Genomic DNA, 25,082 nt, shown 5'->3' with positions numbered 1-25,082 from the left:
TTCTCTTAATTATTTCTCTCATTCCCTTCCTCCTTCAAAGCCATTTTAACCCTCCCCTCTCCTCTTTCAACATGACCCAGCAGCATGTGTTTGCAGCCCAGAACCCCTCCACCCCCATGTGCTGGGATGCACCCCCCGAGCGTGAGCAGCAGGTTGAAGGAGGGAATTCTCCCCCTCTGCTACGCTCTGTGAAGACCACCCTGCAGTCCTGCATCCAGCTCTGGGGCAGCAACACTAGAGGGATGTGGAGCTGTTGGAGAGAGTCCAGAGGAGGCCATGAAGATGCTGCAAGGGCTGGAGCAGCTCTGCTCTGGAGACAGGCTGAGAGAGCTGGGCTGGTTCAGCCTGGAGAAGAGAAGGCTCCTCAAGGGGAGACCTCAGAGCAGCTCCTAGTGTCTAAAGTGGATGACAAAAAATCTGGAGAGGGACTTTTGACAACGGTCTGTAAGGACAGGACAAGGGGAAATGGCTTTAATCTGACAGAGGGGAGACTGAGATGAGATTTTAGGAAGTTCTTCCCTGTGAGGGTGCTGAGGCCCTGGCACAGGTTGGCCAGGGAAGCGGTGGCTGCCCCATCCCTGGCAGTGCCCAAGGCCAGGCTGGACAGGCCTTGGAGCAACCTGGCCTAGTTGAAGGTGCCCCTGCCCATGGCAGGGGATTGGAACTGCATAAGCTTTAAGGTCCCTTCCAACCCAAACCTGTCTCTTATTCTATTTTTCACTTTGGCCTCTCTCTTCTATCTTCACTGCTGCTAATACTCCAAGCCTAAAGCTACTCCCCTCATTCAGAAAGATACCTCTCCCATTCCCTGCATTTTTTGGAGTTCATCTATCAGGGTTCAAAATCCAAAAACTACAGTCTCTCTCGTGTCTCAAATATGCTGGAAAACATGTCAGTAAAACTCAAACACATGGAGACACATTTCCTCAGCAACTGCTATGCAAATGGGGATTTTTCAAGCAAAACTGTGTACTCAACTGAATTTGAAAACCTCTCACAGATGTGTAACAATTTCTTGTCAAAAGCCAATAAAGGTCTCTCTGTATGTAAAGGTATTAGAACACTGTGATTAAAAAAAAAAACTTTTTATCATTCATTGTTGAATTTACTTTTACTTGCTACTAGAGCTTTAATGCAAACTAGCCACATCCCAGGGTCCTGGTGGGGCAGGTATCTTTTTATTTCTTTTTAATATTTTGCTTTATTTAGGATCTTAAAAGTGGATTTAAAAACTTGATCTAAATATCAAAACAAATCTTGTTTTTCCCTTGATGATACCTCATCACCTATATGACTCACAGTTCTTGCTCTTAAAATTTCAGCTGAAAGTGCTTATCCAAAGAAGCTACAGAAGTGTAAGGAATTTTTCTGCCATTCTTTCATCAAATACATCCTTTTCATCCAGATCTGTGTCACTTCTACTAATAAACTGAAAACTATCTTAGAACTCTGACTTCATGCTCACTGATTCATCAGTATATGCTCACTGGCCTGGATTCTCCTAAGAATTTTAAGTTTCTTGAGAGTGCAATGGAACTATTTCTCCTTTATTTCCTGCAGAAACACAGAATATCCATGAGCCTGACACCCTCTGCTTCAAAGGTTTTCAGCTTTCCCTTTTCAGTGTTTAGTTATTTCCCTGGCATTGGGAAAAATACTGAGATTGAGCTACCCTCAGTATTTGGTTCACTATTTCCGTGTATGTGACACACTAAAAACAGCAAGCACAATTCAGTATGCGGTAGTCAAAGGAGTAAAGGCTTTAAAAACAAGTATAGTAGAATGCAAGCTCCTGAACACACAAACAAAGTTATCTCAAAGAATGTAATTTATCTCTTCATAGCTTATCACCAAGATATCAAATAGTTCATTGCCTTTCCATTCAGATTCTCATACTTTCACATAAAGTCCATTAGAGCAACCTTCAGCAGTCAAATGTTAACTCTTAGATTTAATGTTTTTCCTTCCCAATCTGTAATTATACTTGATTTTAAGATATGGCTATTACAGATGTGACTGTCACTAGATAAGCCTTCATATAATGATGTTTCTCCATTGCTACTGAATTACTTCTAAATAAAAGATTGATTTTTTTATTTCCCTCACATGAAAGAACACTCACCTTACTTACTTACACATAAGGCACTGTGACAATAGTGATCTGCAAGTGTGATTGTGGAATGGCATTTCCTTGGAGTTCACTTTCTTCTTCAGAAACTCTCAAGAAAGATTTCTCCAGCCACCCAAGCATTTTCAAAAAAACCCAACCACAAAGCCATCCAAAGAGGATGAGTGGGACACCACAGTGCTAATACACCACAGATTATAGTGCCCCTTGATGGAATAGGCAGGGGAAACAGCTTAGAAAATGGACAGGTATTCTTTCCTAATTAGGCCTATAAGCCTAGCATTTTAATAGAACTTGGAGTAGAGAAGGGCAATTTACAAATGAAAATCCATTCTAAAATCCAGACAAAACAGGTCTATTTCCAAATAGATACCTGGAAACCTTTCAAAGCTGACACCTGCAGTCAATTTTAAAAAGCAGCTGCAAAAAAACTGGTAACATAGGGACCCCTTCAAAATCAAAGCTTGAAACTTGAAGAATCTCCTACAAAATGTGAATTATCTATGACTGACATGATATATGTCAAAGTTTTCAGTCTGCAGCCAAATTTACACTGTTAAATTCTACCTAGTTGCAGGACAGAGGAATAGTGAGACAACCAGAAGAATATTTTGCACAGGAACCACGACAGCTAAAGAAGGTTTAATAAAGCATTTAATAATCCCCAACGATATTTTCAAACATAAGACAGGTAGGATAGTACTTTTTTATACTTCTCCAAGACAGGATAAAAAGATGCTTTAGTGGCAGTATCTTTCCATTTTCATTCCACTCCACTTGTATAATCCTGTTACACATTTTGAGTAATCATTTGAGCCTATCTCATAAACCTAAGCGCTGGGACTACATAGGGAAAACCAAGATTATTTCCATGCCTGTGTGGTCTTATACTAACTTTGCAGAAACACTGACAGTCTATCAACAACTTCTTTCATGATTGTTTTCCCACCCCTAGGTACCACTGAGCCAACACAAGGGATTTTTCAGACAGCCAGGATGTGCTGAACATTTGTTTCCTTTATAATTGATAACTAGATTCACCAACACAAACAGACCTGCTGAGTATCGCCTAAACATTACAACACATTAGCATTTATATCTGCTTGCACAGCTCTGCAAAGAAAAAATTATTTACACACCTCTGGCATAATGAAACATCTGCAAAGCTGAATTACAGCATTAATTCTCTTGTTTAAGCTGTCAAAAAAGCCCCAAATTTTGTTTCCAAAATAAAACAGGTTGAGATGCGATGGCTAATACTGACTGACAAACTTTAAAATTCCCCCCCTCCAATATCTACCAAATTTTGCTTTCAGTTATACTTGGCAGAAGTACCTGTTCATTTACATTACTGATAGTAATGTCAAGACAAGGAGGCCACAGAACTGCTCTGAGGGCTGGAGCAGCTCTGCTCTGGTCACAGGCTGAGAGGGCTGGGCTTGTTCAGCCTGGAGAAGCTCCCTAAGGGAAGACCTTAGAGCAGTATTCAGTGCCTAAAGGGGCTACAAGAAATCTGGAGAGGGGCTTTTGACAAGGGCCTGTAGGGACACAGCAAGGGAGAATGGCTTTAACCTGACAGAGGGGAGACTGAGATGAGATTTTAGGCGGAAGTTCTTCCCCGTAGGGGTGGTGAGGCCCTGGCACAGGGTGCCCAGAGAATCTATGACTGCCCCATCCCTGGCAGTGTTCAAGGCCAGGATGGACAGGGCTTGGAGCAACCTGGTCTAGTGGAAGGTGTCCCTGCAAGTGACAGAGGGCTGGAACTGGATGAGCGTTAAGGTCCTTCCAACCCAAACCAGTCTGTGATTCTATTGTAAAGATTTTTATGAAACATCACATCATAAAATCACTTGTTTTCTTTAGTTCTGATCAGGAGCTGAAATGTGCCGTACAATTCTGCAAGGAATATGTTTGTAACTCTTAGCAAGTAGGTTAATTACAATCAGAGAAGCTGTCTGCTAAAACTTAAGATGGTAACACCGGTACATGGATTTGTACTTTGAACTGAAAGTTATGTAAGGCAACTCACCTTGGATTATAAAGCATCTTTTCCAAATTAAATTCTCTGAGGTATGCAATTACTGCTGCGAGAGAGCACATAACAGGCTTATCCAAGCTTAGTATTACAGATAGTTTTTGAGGACCTACAAAAAAAGTTATTTTCTTGTTAACTGTTTAGAGGCTATGTATTTTAACCATAATCTATTTTTCAATTTAATCAGATAGATATCTGTAACATATGCTCAGTGTGCTATGATACCTACAAAACAACATAAAGTCAGGTTCCAAAAAAACAGGGTTCCAAAGAATACAGAACGTTACAATAATGTAAGCACATCATGAAACACTTGATTCCACAGGTTTTTCTTCATAAAAAATGAATAACTGTTGGCACAAAAAAAATCTAAATACATAAAACTGAGATCTAAATTCTGATATCTCCACTACTGCTGGCAACATCCATGCTAGTTAAAAGGTATAAACAGGCCCTGGTATACGTGCTGATTTATCTGCCTTGGACAGTCTGCAAAACATGATTCCATCTTTGTGAGACAACTTTTGTATTTGATTTGCCTTCTTGATTTTTACTGGCAAGATGTGCCTTGAGGAATCCAAGGCCTCTCAGACCACTGGGAAATTCTGCAGCAATGAAGATATCTCCTTAACACAGGAGCATCAAGTTAGGGAATACTTAAACAAACTGGACATAGACAAGTCTGTGAGACCTGACGGGATGCACCCAAACGTATTCCTTTTTTTATGCAAAAGCTAACACAGCTTAAAAGACATTCTGAACGACATACCTGTAGTACCAGGTACTTCTTTAGTGTAAAAACCAGTGATCAGCTGGAAAGCATGGCTGTATTCAAAATAGAGGTTTTCCATCCTTTCTATCCTAATTCTGTCATCCCGTAACCTGCAAAGAAACACAACTGACTTTCAGTATTTATGCTCCCTTCATGAAAAACACTTAAGTAGGTTATGAAGGTGTACTTTCTTTCTCCTTTTATTTGTTAAGAATTGAATGGGCAAAGAATGAAGAGCTGATCTACTTGGGTGGGCTAACAACATTTCTGACCTGTGGTCAGGTCTTTTAAATGTTTCTTCTTTGAATGTAAAACTGCAAAAAAGTAAAACCCAAACAGCAAGCCTAAAAGAGACTTACAGAGGTTGCCTAGTATACCTGAAACCCTATATATTACTGCAACATAGACATACATTTTTATCAATTTTAAGTATTTGGCTTACCTGTTCCTAAAGACTTATGATGATTAAAAAATTAAGCTACTCTCCCATGCTTCCTATCACCATATTTAATTATCCTTTATCTTTGAAGACTTTGTACTATACTGTACAACTCATCGCAACATAAACCCATTCCATCATTTCTGATATGCAACTGAAAGAAAGTATTCCTGTCCCTTTATTTTCTAATTGTTTGAAGACTTGTCTTCCTTGTGCTTTGATTCTTTTAGTCATTTTTCAGTCCAGGATGTCAAGGATGTTGTCAGTAGTTCCAACATGCCAGTAGTTCCTCGCAGTTTTACAGTACCAGCGAAGGTATCAAACTTACTCTGTTCCACCATTAAGGCAAATAAAGTATCTTTCATGAATCCTTCCCTATTGTCAGTAAGTAACTGAGAATTACAGCAGAACAGGATTTCACCCAGTTTTGCAACCCATGAGAAATTAATCTAGCTAGTTTCCTCTGATCCCCTGCTGCATTATCAATTCAATTTCTAAAGCTGCTAATGTAGCATTAAAGAGATGTACTGGTTCAAAAAACACCAACAGCAACAACAACAAAACAAACAAAACATTCCCCCTGAAACTTCTGAGCACAATTACACAGCTACAGAATGAGCACAGAATAACCAGCTAGTAGAAAGCTATCAGTAGAAGACATACATGTATTTGGTCTCATACTACCATGGGACATGAATTGATTAATTAATTCTAATTAACTTAATTAATATAATTTAATTATTTTTAATTAATTAGCGAATTAAGTACTTCTACCACAAAGGAATTATGTGAATGAGAGGGATTGTGCAGAAGGAAATTAATCAATACCTTTTCTGCAGGGTTTTTTTAATTCACAGGAAAAATAAAGCACAGGTTTTCTGCATTACGTTGTACATATTCCATCTGAAAGGATCAATACATCAAGACTCAGTTAATTTGACATGTATTATAGGAAAATAACACTCATTTTTAAGAGCTCTACATGTCAAATTAACTGAGTCTTCGAGGTATGACTTTTCTCAGCACATCCTAGATGATCCCTTGCTACTTCAAGTGCCTTAGTTTTAACTGACTGATCAAATTAAGTTTTCATTCTCCATACCCTCTGGGATTCTCCCCTGTCCCAACCCTATTCAGAATGAGAAAACATTTTTAAAGAAGATTGTCCTGGGTTCAGCAGTAGCAGTCATTTTTCTCCTTCTTGGTAGCTGGTGCAGAGCTGTGTTTTGACTTTCGGGCTGGGAACAGTTGCTGATAGCAAGTATGTTTTGAGTTACTGCTCGGGTGTTTGGTTTGTTCAAGGCCTTTTTCTGAGCTCATGCTCTGCCAGGGAGGAGGGGAGGCCAGGAGGAAGGAGAGACAGGACACCTGACCCAGGCTGGCCAAAGAGGTATTCCATACCATAGCACGTCAGACCCAGGATGTAACCGGGAGAGACCCGGAAGGGCTGGAGCTCTGGGGGGATGGAGGAGGTATCGGTCGGTGCTCGGTCAGGCAGGGTGGGGTGAGTTATGGGTCGGTGGCTGGTGAGGTGTTGTATTCTCTTCACTTGTTACTGGCTTTATCATTATTATTTGTAGTAGTAATGGCAGTGGTGATTTCTGTTGTGCCTTAGCTATTAAACCGTTCTTATCCCACCCCGTGGGGGCTACGTTCTTTGGATTCTCCTTCCTAACTCTCCGGGAGTCGGGGGAGCAAAGGGGGGGAGTGAGTGAATGACCTGTGTGTGGACTTGGTTTAAACCACAACACGGATGGATTTCTGTAAAAGACAATTAGTCTGTGTTCCTCAGCCTCTGACAGCAACCAGCTATTTTCTTCATTGCATTTTTCACTTGCTCCAAGCTTCAGTAATAATCTGTCTAACATATCCACTCATTTGGCTAAATTAGCATGTATACTCAGTACAGCTTTTCGCAAGAATACCCTTCAGCCCTGTTGCATGCTACCCAGAGGTTAGGAGAGTACAAGCCTTCAAGTAAGTCTTGCAAGACCAGAGGGCTTTTCTGTTGACCATGTGTGAGTAGGGACTCACAGAAACCTTTTTAAAATGGGAGTTTATTTCTCATTTCTACTTCAGAAAAGCGAGGATTAGCAAGGTCTGCAGAGTTGGTTGTTAAAGCTGAAGTCAAAACAGGACGCTTTCACTGAATGACTTCAGGTAATTCACTGAATGATTCACGCTACACCTGCTTGTTTTTAAAGTAATGGTGAAAAAACTGTTGTAGTTTTATTTAATACATTTTTATTTTTCTCTCATTTTTCACTTTATTCTTCAGAACCAAATTTATACACCACCTTAGCATAAACTTTGGCAAACTACAGTTACAATCAATATAATTTGAGTGACTTCTTACAGCAGTATTTTTGTTCATCAACTATATTGATAGGAAATAGCTACCAGAAATCAGAACTAGACAGCTTCGTTATTTGTACGGATCTTCACGTATTTCAATATTTATATTCTACATATAGCATCATCAAACAATTATCTGGTACTTTATCAAAGTATCCATCTGATTTCTAGGTAAAGCAAAAAAACCCTGGAACTTTATAGGTATCTATTTAAATGGAGAGAAAAAAAAATCAGAATTTTTATCACAATGTATGAAAACAAAATTTGATGCAAAGGTTTTTGTGTCTGTCCTTTGTTTAGCCAAATGACCACCCATAGGCCATTTTTCTGATTATAGCCAGAAGGTATGTGGATGCTTCTGTTGATGCTTTTATCTCTCCAGCTACCAATGCCAGAAGTCAATTAGCCATCAACTTTTGTAAACATCATTCTTGTCAGAATATCTACAATGAACTGCTGTGCAACTCACCCAGTTTTTTATTGATATTCCTTCCAGGACTTCTGAAAACAAGCAACCTCATGAACCCCTGACATTGGTAGGGCTAGTTAATTATGAAAATCAACTTCACAAAGCTTTTTTGCTTTCCTTGCACAAATACTCGCACTAAGACCCTTAACTGCATATTGGGCAGAGATACTTCAGGGTTTTAAATTGTCAGCTGATGGTACAGATAAACCTATAGAGCCTTTATTAAAATTTCCTGCTCTCTAAATGCACTGGGATGTGGTGCAGAACTGTCTGCCATCATAACATGAGTTATGGGAGTTGCTTGAAGAGATTATCATCAGCCACAGTTAAGAATATGAAACCTGTGTGTCCATAAATAGACGCATAAAGGATGGGATTCTAAACTACACTTATGCAGACAAACATACTTTCTTATTTATAATGAAATATGTAAGTCCCAACCTATACTGTTCTACGATTCTGTTACTACAGGGACACATTTATCAGTCATCCAGCTGGGAAAATTAAATAGGGTCTACAACAGTGGGTTTTATCCCTCTATTCATCTGGCAATTCAGTGCATTCACTTAATGATTCACTGTTTATCAACTGCTGCAGGAAAAATATTTAAAAGAGATCACTAAGTTTGGGAGGGAAAAAATCTCAAGACCAAAAAAAAAAAAAGCTCAAAACTAGAATAATGTAAAACAACATAAAACAAATCTACATAAACTGATTCAAAATATTTTTAAATATAATAAAATCCTTTCTTGAAAGAATGAGCTTGCATATAAGCCGAAGAGCTCCCTGCTATATGCTGATTAAAACAGGAGTCACTTTACTAGTGCTCCACAATTCACAATTAAACAGGCATGAAGTGCATAAAGACTCCCCGAAAAAATTAACACGTCCAAACTAAGTTTTCTTAAAGCTCAGGAAGCCTTCCTAAAGAAAGCAAGTAACTCCAGAATTTTACCTTCCAACTACTATCCTGCCCTGTCCATTCTGCTTAGGACTACTCACATGCAGGGGTGCAGGCATCAACACTTTACTGTACATCTATTTATCACAACACAAGATCATAAATGATACAGAATTTTGGGAGATCTTTGCTCCTAAAATATAGTATGAAGTTTTTACTTCTGAGGATAAGCACAGATTTATAAAGCACAAATACCTGTTATTAATTTTTTCTTAACACTATTCAAACTGCTGTTTCCCCTGCACTGCAGCAGGATGGCTAGTTTGTCTCTGTAAGGATAAAATGCCTACCCTGCACAAAAGAGTAAGGCAAGCTGAATACACAAATTATTCAGAAATGCAAGTATATCATGCCATCTTCGCTTATGAACAAGCTCAGCAGAAATTGCATTTCCTTTATTTGTCATCACTGTGTTACCTTTGTTACGGAATTGCTTCTAGCTATGGGACTCACAGTTTGAACTGGAGATCATCCTTCCTTTTCGGTAAAACTCGGCATGGAACTCCGGTAGCTTCTCTGGCAAAGCCACAATGACATTTCCAATTACCTGTTGTTTTGGCACTAACTGCATACATTTTTATAAGCAGTTATTTTTCTTCTGCCAGTCAAGTACTTTCCCACATAGCAAACAACCTTCAGGTACAATGATAGAGACAATGCTGTCGTAAGGAAAACGGCAGCACAGTCACCTTCTCTGAGCATCTGCCACTCTCAGAATGATACAAATCATTCTGCCAGTAATAACTAAACAATAATCCACAAAATCACAGAATTGTTAGGGTTGAAGGGGACACCTCTGGAGATTAGATGATCTCCAATCCCCCTGCCATGGCAAGGTCACCTGTATGCTAACAATGTACTACATACAAGACCTCCAGCTTTCCAAATGTCCCATCCGAAATCCTTCATTTATGCTGGAAGCTGCTGAAATAAGAGCCACTGAGGAGGGAGCCTCAAGTCCTTGACAGGACTTGCCAAGAGCTGAGCTACCACAAGGAGGTGACTCACCGGGGGCAGAGACAGGAGGTTCGGTGGAAGATTCAAACCGGCCATCAGCGGCCATTGTTAGTCACTTGCTGAGGAGGGTGGCTTGAGAAAGGACGCCTGTGGCACCGGAGCAGAGCCGGGGGAGATCAGCGTCCAGAAGACCCACCACAGAGTGATAAGAGCCACTGAGGAGGGAGCCTCAAGTCCTCGACAGGACTTGCAAAGAGCTCAGCTACCACGAGGAGGTGACTCACCAGGGGCGGAGACAGGAGGAGTGGCACCAACTATGAGTGGTTAAAAATCTACCCAGGAGCGCGGCGACCAGAGCAGGTCGAGGCAGTTTGAGCAGCAGTTTGCGCGGGCAGGCGAGCGGGATGGTGAGCACTCGCCGTATGACCAGGGTCCGGTCTGGGAGCTCTGCTCCAGTTGCTCCAGTGGTGGCCAGCGTAGGCACCCAGACATAGCCGGTAAGTGGGGAGGTTGCGGTGCAGAGCTTGGAGTGTAGAGAGTGCCTGCACTGGTCTGGTGAGGGAAAGGTGCAGAATGGGCAGGGCTGCGCTCGCTGCTCCCTGATGGAGGTCCTCCTCCAGCAGGTGGCTGAGCTACGGGATGCTGTCAGGAAGCTGCAAGATGTCAGGGAAGCTGAGAGGAAGCAGGACTGCTTGCTCCAGGACCAAACAGCACAGGGGCCTCAAGATTCCCCTCTAACTCATGGAGGAAAGAAGGAGGCTGTTGATTAGGGAAGCTGGGAATTAGTAAGAAAAAAAACAACCAAAGGAGGAAGAGAGCAATTAAAAGCAAGGGGCTTCCTCCTAAATCTGCTGTACCCACCCAGAACCGCTTTGCTGTCCTCCAGGGGGCTGATGAGGAAATGCACTTGCATCAGAAGCAGTCGGCTGGTGCACTGGTACAGAAGATCTCTACTGGTGCCGCCAGGAAAAAGCGGCGGGTTGTAGTAGTAGGGGACTCTGCCTTGAAAGGGACAGAAGCGCTCATCTGCCGGCCTGACCCGGTCACAAGGGAGGTGTGTTGCCTACCTGGGGCACGGATCAGGGATGTTGCAGAGAGGCTGCCTGCTCTAGTAAGTCCCACGGACTATTACCCGCTTCTAGTGATACATGTGGGTTGCTAGGGATATAGATAGTAGTAGCCTGAGGAGTATAAAGAAGGACTACAGAGCTCTGGGAGAGGTGATCAGGGGTTCTGGAGCTCAGGTAGTCTTTTCGACAATTCTCCAAGACACATGGGAGGACCTTCCAAAGGCAAGGAGGATTGGACAGGTTAATAAATGGTTAAAAGGGTGGTGTCATGGTCAAGGGTTTGGGTGTCTTGGACATGGGGCCCACATTTGTAGGCCAGGCCTACTGGGGGCTGGTGGAACTGCTCTGATGAAGAAAGGGAAGAGTGGCTTTGCTGGGAGGCTTGCCAGACTTGTCAAGGATGCTTTAAACTAGTTGTGTTGGGGGAGGGGAGCATCATTCCATCCCAACACACCCAGTCAGTTGCCAGCACCTACAATAAATAATCTGAGCAATGTAGTAATATTCTAGCCGCTCCAGCCACTGAGCTGGCTTCATTTGGAGCTCAGATCAGATGCCTCTATACACATGCCCGTAGCATGGGGAATAAACATGAGGAATTAGAGATCTGGGCACATCTACGGGGCATGATATAATAGGCATCACCAAAACATGGTGGGATGGCTCCTTTGACTGGAGTGTTGGAATGGAGGGTTATAGGCTTTTTAGAAAAGACAGGCCCGGTAGGAGGGGAGGGGGAGTTGCCCTTTATGTTAGGGATAGGCTGGAGAGTATGGAACTCTGTCTGGGGACAGGCGATCAGTTAACAGAAAGTTTGTGGGTCAGGGTTAAGGGGAAATTGGTGATGGGACACATTACTGTGGGGATATGTTACAGACTGCCTGATCAAGAGGAACCTGTGGATGAAGAACTCTACAGACAAATAGGAAAAGCCTCATGCTCACAGGCCCTTGTTCTCATGGGGGACTTCAACCACCCAGACATCTGTTGGGGCAACGGTACGGCCCGGCAGAAGTAATCCAGGAGGTTTCTCAATTGTGTGGAAGACAACTTCCTTCTGCAAGCAATAAAGGAGCCGACGAGGAGAGGTGCCCTGCTTGACCTCGTGCTCACCAACAGGGTGAGCTCGTTGGAAATGTGACTCTCCAGGGAAGTCTTGGATGCAGTGATCACGAGATGGTCGAATTCGAGGTCCTCAAGACAGTGAGAAGAGCATGCAGTAAGCTCACTGCCCTGGACTTCAAGAGAGCAGACTTTGGCCTCTTCAGGAACCTGCTTGGCAATGTTCCATGGGATACAGCCCTAGAGGGCAAGGGGGGCCCAAGACTCTTGGTTAATATTCAAGGATCACCTGCTACAAGCTCAGGAGTGTTGCATCCCGACTAGAAGGAAGTGCAGCAGGAGGGCCAGGAGAGCTCCTTGGATGGATAAGGAGCTGCTGAGAAAAATTCACAGGAATAAAGAGGCTTATAAAAGGTGGAAACAAGGACAGGTGGCCTGGGATCAATACAGGGATGTTGTCCGGGTAGTTAGGGACCAAGTTAGGAAAGCTAAGGCCCAATTGGAGCTAAACTTGCAAGGGATGTTAAAGATAATAGGAAGGGATTTTATAGGTATGTAGCAGCTAAAAAACAGACTAAGGACAATGTAGGCCCCCTCCAGAAACTTTCAGGAGAACTGGCTACACAGGACTTGGAGAAGGCTGAGGTTCTGAATGGCTTCTTTGCCTCGGTCTTCACTGGCAAAGGCTCTGACCGCAGCACCCGAGTCTTGAAGGGCGAACGCAGGGACTGTGAAAACCTAGACTCTGGGCCCACTGTAGGAGAGGATCTGGTTTGAGATCATCTTAAGAACCTGAATGTACACAAGTCCATGGGCCCTGATGAAATCCATCCGTGGGTCCTGAAGGAGCTGGCAAAGGAAGTTGCTAAGCCACTGGCCATCATATTTGAAAAATCATGGCAGACAGGTGAAGTTCCTGATGAATGGAAAAAGGGAAATATAACCCCCATTTTCAAGAAGGGGGAAATGGATGACCCGGGGAATTACAGAGCAGTCAGTCTCACCTCTGTGCCTGGCAAAATCTGGGAGCAGATTCTCTTGGAAGGCATGCTAGGGCACATGAAAAAGAGAAAGGTGCTTGGTGACAGACAGCATGGCTTTACTAGGGGAAAATCCTGCCCGACCAATTTGGTGGCTTTCTATGACTGGGCTACAAAAGTGATGGACAGGGGTGGAGCAGTTGATGTCATCTACCTGGACTTGTGCAAAGCGTTTGACACTGTCCCACATGACATCCTTGTCTCTAAATTGGAGTGTCATCAATTTGATAGGTGGACCACTCGGTGGATAAAGAACTGGCTGGATGGTCACACTCAAAGAGTTGTGGTCAACAGTTCAGTGTCCGGCTGGAGATCAGTAACGAGTGGTGTCCCTCAGGGATCGGTGCTGGGACCAGTCTTGTTTAATATCTTTGTCGCTGACATGGACAATGGAATTGAGTGTGCCCTCAGCAAGTTTGCCGATGACACCAAGCTGTGTGGTTCTGTTGATACGCTAGAGGGAAGGAATGCCATCCAGAGGGACCTTGACACACTTGTGAGGTGGGCTGATGCCAACCTCATGAAGTTTAACCATGCCAAGTGCAAGGTCCTACACCTGAGTTGGAGCAATCCCAGGCACAGCTACAGGTTGGGCAAAAAGGAAATTCATTGTAGTCCTGTGGAGAAGGACCTGGGGGTGTTAGTCAATGAGAAAATGAACATGAGCCAGCAATGTGCACTCCCAGCCCAGAAAGCCAACCGTATCCTGGGCTGCATCAAAAGGAGCGTGACCAGCAGGTCCAAGGAGGTGATCTCTACTCTGCTCTCGTGAGACCTCACTTGGAGTATTGTGTGCAGTTCTGGTGTCCTCAACATCAAAAGGACATGGAACTGTTGGAACAAGTCCAGAGGAGGGCCACGAGGATGATCAGGGAACTGGAGCATCTCCCATATGAAGACAGGCTGAGAAAGTTGGAGCTGTTCAGCCTGGAGAAGAGAAGGCTGCATGGAGACCTCATAGCAGCCTTCCAGTATCTGAAGGGGGCCTGTAAGGATACTGGGGAGGGACTATTCATTAGGGACTGTAGTGATAGGACAAGGGGTAACGGGTTGAAACTTAAACAGCAGAGGTTTAGACTTGATATAAGGAAGAAATTCTTTACTGTTAGGGTGGTGAGGTACTGGAATGGGTTGCCCATGGAGGTAGTGAATGTTCCATCCCTGGCAGTGTTCAAGACCAGGTTGGATGAAGCCTTGGGTGATATGGTTTAGTGTGAGGTGTCCCTGCCCATGGCAGGGGGGTTGGAACTAGATGATCTTGAGGTCCTTTCCAATCCTAACTATTCTATGATTCTATGATTTTATGAAAAGCCTAGAAGCAACTGACACACTTTAATAGATATATATACACATATATATATTTTATATATATATATATATCTCTATATGTGTGCACATACAGACACACACACTCTGCAGAAAAAATTGGGAAAAACTCCTTGTCTTTTACTACCCAAGGTATCAACATTTCTTAAGATCTACATCATGATTTCTGTCTAGTCACCTTAGCAGAACTACAACTAAAAGGAACTCCAACCACATCTCCAAACCAAAAGTCTGGTTCAAAAAATTTTGAAGAAAACATTCTTTTAGCTTTAGGAACTCAGAGACAAGAGCTACCAAGGATGGAGAGCAAAGAGGCTATTAGCAAAGCAAAGCACAGAGGGTTGTGTAGGCACTGTATATTAGAACAGAAGTAGCTACTACAGGACAAAACACAAGCACAGTTGCACTCCAGCAGTTACTGTACCCACTTATAGACACAATCTTTTTCAGGCACCGTCTGCCTGTCTGAAGAAAGGGATGAGACACACTATACTCGTTTCATGGAAGGCTAGCAGAAAAGATGAAAAGCTGCTAGGAAACTATTTCTAAGCACCTACAAGAAATCAACATGAGTAGCAGACAGCACAGATTTATCAAGAAAAGCAAATCCCATCAAAACATTTTAGTATCCTTGTGGACAGAGAAGTAGCACGTTATTTCCTATGTGATTTCAGTGAGTTTATTTTATATAATTTCACACATACTCATAACTGAACTACATAAGCATGATTCACATAGAAGTATCTATTACAGAATGGGTGCAAAGCTTGACGGAAAACAACACACAGAATGGAATCAAGGGGTTTATTGCCAAAATGAGTGTACTGTGCAAAGTTCCATACAGCTCAATGCTGCATCTGATGGCAGCTCAATACTTCAGTTATCACTTGGGACAGTGAAACATTAGGCAACTCCTGTCAACTTGAAAAGGATATGAAGTTGAAGTGACTGCAAAGAATGCTGGAAAAATATAGTTGAAATCAAAACACAGTACAGAAATTACCTAAAAAAACCCAAGTTCTCTCCATTATGTATGGCTATGAATAAACAACATGTGCAAACAGAATGGAGATGAGTAGAAGCTCTAACTTCCAATATAGCGGTTCTTTCAATTAAGCATTCAAGGCACACACAGTTTACTTGTGAAATGACAACACGGAACTGTTTATATCCAATAAACAACACTATCTGAAGTGATCTTCAGTGCCTCATGCAGTTGTATCAGCTCATACAATTGTTCTTCAGAAATCAGCACAGTTGTCTTCTCCCTCCACTCTTCCAGCCCTATTTCTCTCTGTTTTGCAAGTGCTATATAGGAGGATGCAACTAATTCTGATTTGGTATCATGAGGAGACTAACACACCACTGGCACCACAATCCCTCTATCCAGGATTATGCCAAACAGCAAAAAGCTCTCTGTTGAAGCATTTCAAACAAAATAAACAGCAAAACAAAAAACCCAACCCAAAGCAACATCACCACCACAAAATAAAATACAGGAACACTCCACCTATTACCTGGCACACTACCTGAACATCAACACAATAATGCTCCCCAGTTATATCTCACCATGAAAGACACCTCTTTCTGAATGCAAGTGTGAGTGAGACATAGATCCAACAATTTCTCATGATAGCTTGGGATCACCCCTGTGGCTTTTATTTCTTTTCTGCACAACATCAAGTCCCCCACAGCAGGTCATATTTTGTGGACTTGTTTAACTGTTCTGTGGCTATTTCTGCCCTGAGTTTTCTGACATCAGTTATACAATGTTGGAAATTTCCAGCAGAATTAACACACATTTTCATTATTTTATTTTTTTATCCACGAATTTTTCACAAGATTTCACTGCAGTGCCTTTCTGTCAGAGAACAGTTCAACAAATTCCAAATGCATGCTATTGTGCATTCCTGAAAACACTCAGGGTTTAAGCATACAGCAGTATGTCAAGAAGTTTACCAGCTAATAGTCAACAGAAGTTTCTCCAGAAAGTCACCACTAATGTGATCCTAGCACAACCCATAGAGCTTTTCACGTCTTTTTCTTATGATACAAAAGCTTTTGCTGAGTACTAAATAAAATCTTAATTATCTGTTCTTTCCCATCAGACAGAATAATTTTCTGTTTTCTTCACACATGGGATTGTAAGCTTCATACAATGCATACTTTATACAAAGGGGATAAATACACACTGACCTCAACATTAGCTCTTGTTACCATGTCTGGTCTCAACTTCTTTGCAGCTACAGTTCTGTGCTTGGTCTACACCAGTACAGCTACTGCCCACCGTGGTACTATTCTTGCCAACCCATTTGTGGTTGCTTATTCCCACTGCTTCCTCTGCAATGGAAGTAGAGCTCTTCTGACCCTGTGACAAGCATTTGGAGCACATCATGACAGAAGAAAATCAGAGGAGGGGGTTAAGGAAAAAAAGGGGTTTTGCCAGCTTAGCATAATTAAATGGCTCAGTAACAATGAAGTGAAAAGATGGTAATGATGACAGGACCAGAGCAGACAGCTTTGATCACTGTTTCTAATGGAAATTCATAGAATCATTCATAGAATAGTTAGGGTTGGAAAGGACCTTAAAGATAATCTAGTTCAAATGGTGGCAAACGCTTGCCACCAGAAAGTTTTAGAAGCACTTGCTATTGTTTCAGGCTTGTATCACAGTCCTCTTCCCACTATCCCTAGGGCCAGAAACTTTATTTCAGTATTTGCAGTTGGTCAGCAAGAAGACTCTTCTGCCTCCCCACCCCCACCCCCACCGCCAAGTTTTCCTATTTTCATTGCTTAACAACTTAAGTTTGAATGTCAGCAATGATCACAGTGAGCAGAGTGGAACCACATATCCCACCTCTGAAACTGTGGAAATCACTGAAGAACCTCTGGAATCACACTGTTCAACATTCCACTTGAAGCAGGACCATCACCAACATCACAGAGATCACTTAATCAAACTGTATAAGCAGCTGTCACTAGTATAACAAAGGAGCTGACAGAAATGAGAAACAGGTTTTAAGAGCAAGTCCAAGGTCAGACCAAAGTGAAGACCATGAGATGGAGCAGCCACAGCTGCAGGACCTACACCCTTAACTCCCACACAAGAACATCATATGACAGCAACACATTTGCTAATACAGCCACATGCTAAAAGGAAATACTGCAGCATAAAAAGCAGAACAATTACAAATGCTCCTTACCCAAACCACGACGAGGAGCTTAGTGCCAAAATTTTCTAGTATGTGACATGCACTAGAAACTGCTGATATCTGAGAAGCACAACAAAACTCAAGCTTAGGGAAAAAGAGATTTAACTTAGAGAAGCAATGTCAGGGTCAAAAGGAGAGTCCCATCTATACAACTGTTTGGAAAATAAAGCAGAATTGCAATCCAGGAATTCTATCATCATTTTAATCTACTTTGGATATATTTCCCCAGAAGCCAGATATCCTGCAATATTTATTTTTACAAAGATGATGCCCTACTGCAAAACACTGCTGAATCTGCTCATATGAAGAAATACTTTACATAATTTCATATCTAAATTAATACTATTTTAAACCATCCTCTAACATAGTGATAACCAACTCTCAAAACTCCCTCTAAATTACTACACTTTTAACCAAGAGGGATGTGCAAAACAGTGTTTACACTACCAGACAATAGGGTGGCAGACAGAAAAACTGAGCTTTGCATTACATATTGTATAACAAGAAATATTAAAACCTGACCTTGCATCATTAAAAATCCCTTCAAATCCTTCATAAATATTAGTAATAAATTTAATAATAGTAAGAGAGTGATTACAGGTAAAAAAATTCTGAACAGGCAGAGTGAACAAAAAGATGATAAACAAAACTAGTTTTGAAACTCTAACAGAAATATGTATGGTGAATTTTGGACTATCACCTTGTTCTGAATAGCAGCTTTTTTTTTCTAATCCCTCACTCTCAACCCCACATGTCCTTCACTGTATTATACATCTTTCAGAAGTGAATATACTTTGCTTCACAAGGTCACGTGTTGTCTGAGCATACTTCTGTTGATTGACAGGAACATGAAACTTTTCCATTTTGAACAGCAAAAACTTCTGAGCACAAAGCACTTTTCTTTGTTTCTCTTCTGATCTTTTTGGAAAGGCTTTCCACCTACCAGATCTTGCAGTTAAGTCATAACCATTGTGTTTCTGTCAAATCAATGCCTACTGTCATTGAACCTCACCATTACAACTACATTCTAGGATAAAGCTGATGGAAGAAAAATTAAGTAGAGTACATCTTATTCAAAGATGCATGTGCCCTAGCAGCAGAAGTAATAGCCCAAATTCAGTCTGAACAAAGTCAAGTTCAATGCCTAACAATGTTATTCCACTTTCCCTTATGTTGTGCCTGAGCAAAAATCTCTTAGGCATTTTTGTTTTAATATATTTGAAATACCACTGGCCCTCAAAACATTCAAAGTTATCTGGATTCTACACATACATATGCAGAACACCTCATGCTTTGTCCAAGAAAGGAAAGTGTTTCCTAGGTGAGGCTGTTAAGATTAATAAAAACTATAAGCAGACAGCTACAATACAACATACTTCTAGAAAGAACCTTGAATTCAAGTTAGTGACTTCTTCACAGGATTAAAGAAACCCCCAAATCAAACCTGAATGTATCAGCCACAGAAAATTCACAGTGGTCCTCAGGAGTGTTGCTGAAGCATGAGTGGTGTATTTGCCAAGTTGATGGATAAAAGGATACTCTACTAGCACAGGCAGACAGCATAAACAGGAAGTCAAATGGAAGGCATTGTCAGCTTATGAAACATCATGATTATATAAGAAATAATGGAGACAGTGACAGAGTCCATCCATGTTATCTGTTATAAATCAATCTGAACTATCCTCCCACACTACTACCACAACTCTACCTGCCAAGAACTGTCAAAAACATAAATTCTGTTCTTTAACTAGTGTGAGAATTGCTGTGGAAATTTACTAAGAGCTGAATATCCCATATGGACCACAGTAAGAAAGTATCTTGTTTCTGCAAGCAGGAAGGCCATAGCTGGATTTTCCACTAATCACTGCACTGAAACCACTTAAGTTAAAAGCTCTGAAGAGGGGATCTAGATCCTTTTCAGGCTCTTACACACCTTCTTATTCACTGTAAAGACACACAGCATGCCCGCTGCTTGCCCACTATTTATTTATAATAAAATTATTATTATATACATACACACTAACAACAGAGCAAGAGGGAACTCATATGAGAAGACAGTCCAATCGTTTTATTGGGCTGAACTGCTGTACTAGAGGAAGAGAGAAAACATGGATGTCCCCTAGGGACAGCCTGAAAGAGGGAGGAGGCCAGGCAGCAGATGATTATACTTTCCACACAGATGTATTGTGGGAATGGAAGAGCTGAAAGGCCTCCAGGAAGAAATCTATCTATGCCTTGCCTGCATTTCAGAAAGTAATATTCTGACCCATCTCTGGAAACTCATCAGCAGTCAAAATTAGCTACATATAACCAGTTCTGCCCTCTGATCCATAGATTTGTCTTCACAGCTGGAGAACCCTTCATACTCAAAGTAGTGGAAACTGGAAATTTTCTCCTTTCAGCTTACTAGAGTGCAGATCACAGCTCAAAGCAGAAACAACAGCCTACCATTTCTACCATGAATTCCTCAGCCAAATCCTGTCAGAAGAAACTGGTTCTCAAAGCGGCAGATGTCAGATAGCAACACATGCCTGAAAAAAATCTCCCATAAAAAAAACACAGAAAAACCAAATCCTCACAAACACTTTGCATGATCCTGTAGGATTAGAGACAAACTTAAAAAAAAATAAGCAAGGAAAAAAAGAAAGTAAACAATTAGCCCATAACATCTAACTTTTACACTTCCCAATACCTGATACGCAAAAAAAAAAAAAAAAAAAAGTACCTGATCTATACCCAGACCTGAAACTTCTGGGCAGCCATTCTTCCAGGTATTACCCATCATTAAGGATAAGGTGGGAAATACATGCACCTAAGCTTCAAAGAAAAGCCACAGCATGGTGTTATTATACCACACAAGGCTTCATACTCAGAGTGACATTAAACAATACATCTAGGCTACATTATACTTCTCCATCTGTATTTCTCCATACCGGTAAGACACTAAGGGATATTGGTATGCATTTTGTGCAAAGAAGGGAAAAATACCAGCACTGAGTACCAACTTGAGTACCATGAAGGCAAACAGTTCTCATGGCACCCAACCCATACTGGGCTGCAGCAGCACAGGGATGGTAAGTTCAAGAGAAGGGATTATTCCACTCTACCTGGTATTTGGAGGACCTTATCTGGAGTACTGAGTTCAGTTTGGGCCTCCAGAACAAGACACCTACCAACAAACTAGAGGGAATACAAAGAAGGGCAACAGAGCTGGTGAAGGGCCTGGAGCATAAGCCTGATGAGGGCTGAGGGACTCAGAGAGCTTTAGTCTGAAGAAGTGAAGGCCCAAGGAAGCCCTTATCACTCTCTACAACTACCTGAAAAGAGGATGGAGGCAGGAGGTGGCTGACCTCTTCTCCCAAGGAACAAGTGACTAGACAAGAAGAAATGGCCTCAACCTGAGCCAAGGGAGGTTCAGACTGTATATTAGGAACAATTTCCTCCCTGAAAGGGCAGTCAGGCATTGGAACAGGCTGCCCAGGGCAGGGGTGGAATGACTGTCCCTGGAAGTGTATGTGAGCAGAAAGTGGAAGTGTAGACCATATAGATGAGGCCCTTACTAACATGGTTTAGTGATGGTCTTGGCAGTGCTGGGGTAATGGATGGACTTGATTATCTTGAAGGTCTTTTCCAACCTGGTTAATTCTGTGATTCTACTGTCTAAATCCTGGAAAAGACTGTTGTCAGAGGTGCACAACGAAGGAACCAAGACAAGCAGCTGCAAGTTGCAGCTTGTTGGAAATTTTGCTCAGACTTCAGGAAAAAAAAAGCCCAAAACAAGCCATCTTCCCCACAAGACTCATGAAGCACAAAAGCAGATGGTACAGAGAAGCTGTGGGCTTCCTTCCTTGAGGATTTTCCAAACTGGGCAAAACTCCAGGAAACCTAACACTGAAGAAAGACCTCTGCTTTGAGCAAGAGGTTAAACAAAATGACCTCCAGAAATTCCATCAAAGCCAATTTTTCCCAAGATTCTGAGAAACAAATGATTCTAAGAAACTGTGAGTTATTAAATACAATATAAACCAGCTACAGTTTTACAGCACCAATAAGAATATGCACTGGCTGCATAGCCTTTCTTGTCTTAACAGCAGTTTTACCGGGCAGTTCCTTCTGTGATACAGAAAAGAGATGAGCATATTGCATTTAATTTCCTATTTACAACTATCTGCTACTAATGAGATTAGAAATGGAGCTAATACTGGAATACTTAAAGATCTATAGTTACTTTGTGACCACACTGTGGTCTAGACGATCTGCTTCCAGTCTCACATGTCTCAGAAACTCAGGATCTGTGCTCTGAGCTGCGGATGCTCTTTGGAAAACTAAGGAATTTTTCATCCAGGAATCCTCTTCAGGTAAAGAACTTCCATCATCCAGTAGCTAGATGAAAAGATATGTTCTTTCCTTTTCTATGGCCAAACTCCAAGTGCAACAAGAAGGACAGAACATACTATTTAAGCTGATTACCTAGCCATGTTTTTCAGCTGAGACTGTGGCATAAAGTCTCTCACCTTATTTCTTGATTTCTAGCATGCATAACTTGCCATTCACAGTTCATTCTCCTCTCATGCTACTGACAGCATCACTTGAACTGACTCCAAAAAAAAGGATATGATAGACACTATAACTACTCGGCCTACTACTAGGTTTTTCTCCTCCTTCCCTCTGTTTGGAGAACCAATGTTTAGGATGCCTTGGGATGTTCAAGTCTCCTCTACATTACAGAAATAAAACAATAAGCCACATAAGAAGCTTCAGTAATCAAACTGAGTTTACCTTTGCACATGGCCTAGACCTTGCAAGCCTTTTTATCCTTTTTCAGGGAAGATTCATCTGTGTGTTACTACAGTGCATTTTTTGTAATGATCCTACAACCTAGCATGGCTGGAAAACTGTATTACCCATTATTTTCTTCCAAATATGACTCCACCTGAGCCCTCCGGCTATGACTAAAATAAAGAGACTCCAATTCACAAAAATATCTCATGAGACACTATCTTCAAATCTAAACACAATAGGCAAAGTTCTGCTCTATCCCCATTCCTTTTTCCTTTGCTGTTACTAAAGTTCTTCTCCTTCATCACTGTCAAGCCATGAGACCCCCCTGGTTTCTGCTGCATTCTAGCCTTTCCCAGTGTAACTGACACTTATCCTGCACTCCAGAACAAAACTGATCTTTAGCCACCAGTGAAAACAGGATGACATTTAGGATGGGAGAGTGAGTGGGGAAAGAGTTGACTATAACAACAAATCCAAATACAGAATGAGCAATAAGTCTCCAAGAAAGTAAAATGAATGAAAGCAAAAAAAGCAGCAGGAACCTTCACTGTTACAGTCTTAATTTGAAAATGAATATAACATTCATTCTCCAGACCAACAGAGTCTTCAGGGTTTTGGTTATGTGAGCTAATTGCAAATAGGATTTTTATTTTTAGTAATTCTAACTCAAGCAGAAATTGGGCTCTCATACATTAAAAAAAACCCCTGCAAATGGTAGACAAGCATTCAAAGATGTCTTCAGATCTTGAGAGTTCTGTGTTAAACCCCAGAAAGGCCAAACTCAGGTTTCTGGAAAGACAGCTGCTGAGTTTGGTCATGGTTTGTCTTGTGTTGGTCTAAGGAGAAGAGCAGTATCAACACAAAAGGAGGCCAGTTACATCCTCACTGTTAACGGGGCATGTCCAAAAGAGCAACAGAGACTCTTTGTGATTAAGGGGACCTTTGCAGTTCCCAACCATCTCAAAAAAGAAAAACTGAAATACAGAATGGTTCCATAAGGCCCTCCTTGTACCTGAGGAGAATAATTTCCAAGCTTAAGACTGAAGACTGTAAACATGATGGACAAAACATATTCTACCCATGCAGAAGAGGCCTGTGTATTTTACCTTAAGTATGTCAATGCAGCAAAGTAGAGATCATCTTCAGTGTGTGCCTGCTTACTGCTGTCAATACATAAGCCTAGTCTGAGAACTGTACTGCTATTAGAGGATGTCTTGTGTGTAGTGAGGAAAATTCAACCACATGTTCAGCTTCAGTCATGCAGTGCTCCCCTCCAGGAACAAAGCATTCTGGCATTCTAACCGTCTGTCATGTTTTAAAAGGGATTTCCCTACCAGCTGGTAACATAGCCTGGCTCCACACAGAGTAGTAAATGCCTACAGATACTCGTAACCCAATACGCTTTGAACTAAGAAACTATCATTTAAATCTCACTGCTTAAGCAGAATTTGGCACAGGGAACTTCTCATCTCCCTCAGATAAAGAGCTTTAAATGTTTTGTAATGTTTTTAATAAGAGGCTGCTGGATGGAAAACAGGAAGCAGCTGGCTAGTCAATTACACTTTTAATTAATGTTTCCTTTGATAAGTTGATACAGATTTAAGAATACATTAAATATGATGAAATAAACTTCTTAAATTTCAACAAATCATTTCAGGCTTTCCTGTGGGATGTACAGGGATGCTTAAACACTGACATTCCTAGCATAATAAATCAAAAAAAGTGTTAATAATTATGCCCTCTATACACAAATTATTCTTTTCACTGCCAAATTTCTGTAATTAAAAGCAGTATGCTTTAACCACAAATGGCTACTTACCTTGATTTCACATCCTATGAGAAGTTCATACAAATGAAAAACCAGAGAAGTTGTTTTTCCCATTTTTAATTTAGTATTTCCCTATTTTTAATATAGTGTTTAATATATGGATGCCTGTATTTAACATATTATTTATTTTTCATACTATTGCTTTGCTAGGATTTATGATCAATGAGCCAACAGCAAAAAGCTAGACTATTTTTCCAATGGAACATATATTTGAAAGAGACAGTGCATGCAGCACAGGCTTAATGGTATCCTTTTTAAGAAAAAAAAAAAGCAGATCAAGATTCAAAACTAAATTTATCTCATATTTACATTTTGGAGGTTGCAATTTGAGTGAATGCTCTCTCTGGCAACGGTTCAGCCCAAAATATAATTTTCAATACCACGCTACTGCACTCTAGGGAGAATCCCCCCCTGCAGCCCTATGTCCATTTCTGAGACAACAACACAAGAGGGATGTGGAAATGTTGGAGCGAGTCCAGAGGAGACCACGGAGATGCTGCAAGGGCTGGAGGAGCTCTGCTCTGGAGGCAGGCTGAGAGAGCTGGGTTGGTTCAGCCTGGGGAAGAGAAAGGAGACCTTAGAGCAGCTTCCAGTGTGTAAAAGGGCTGACAAGATGGGAAGAGACTAGTAGGGCCTGTTTCAATAG

The 25,082-nt window shown here is 41.5% G+C and overlaps 1 protein-coding gene across 1 annotated transcript in view; it reads right to left on the bottom strand.

Annotated features, from left to right (window-relative positions):
- The window catches only part of MSH3 (mutS homolog 3), a 121,986-nt gene that overhangs the window by 73,785 nt on the left and 23,119 nt on the right, over positions 1–25,082 (bottom strand). The window contains exons 9-10 of the mRNA XM_013127680.3: positions 4,933–5,045; positions 4,158–4,272 (exon numbers count right to left, since the gene is read on the bottom strand). Coding sequence (XP_012983134.2) covers positions 4,158–4,272; positions 4,933–5,045 — 228 coding nt within the window. The remainder of the gene's footprint in view (positions 1–4,157; positions 4,273–4,932; positions 5,046–25,082) is intronic.

Source organism: Melopsittacus undulatus, chromosome Z, assembly GCF_012275295.1.
Source record: "Melopsittacus undulatus isolate bMelUnd1 chromosome Z, bMelUnd1.mat.Z, whole genome shotgun sequence".
Taxonomy (NCBI): Eukaryota; Metazoa; Chordata; class Aves; order Psittaciformes; family Psittaculidae; genus Melopsittacus; species Melopsittacus undulatus.
The sequence above is the reverse complement of the archived record's forward strand: the minus strand, read 5'-3'. Positions and strand labels throughout refer to the sequence as shown.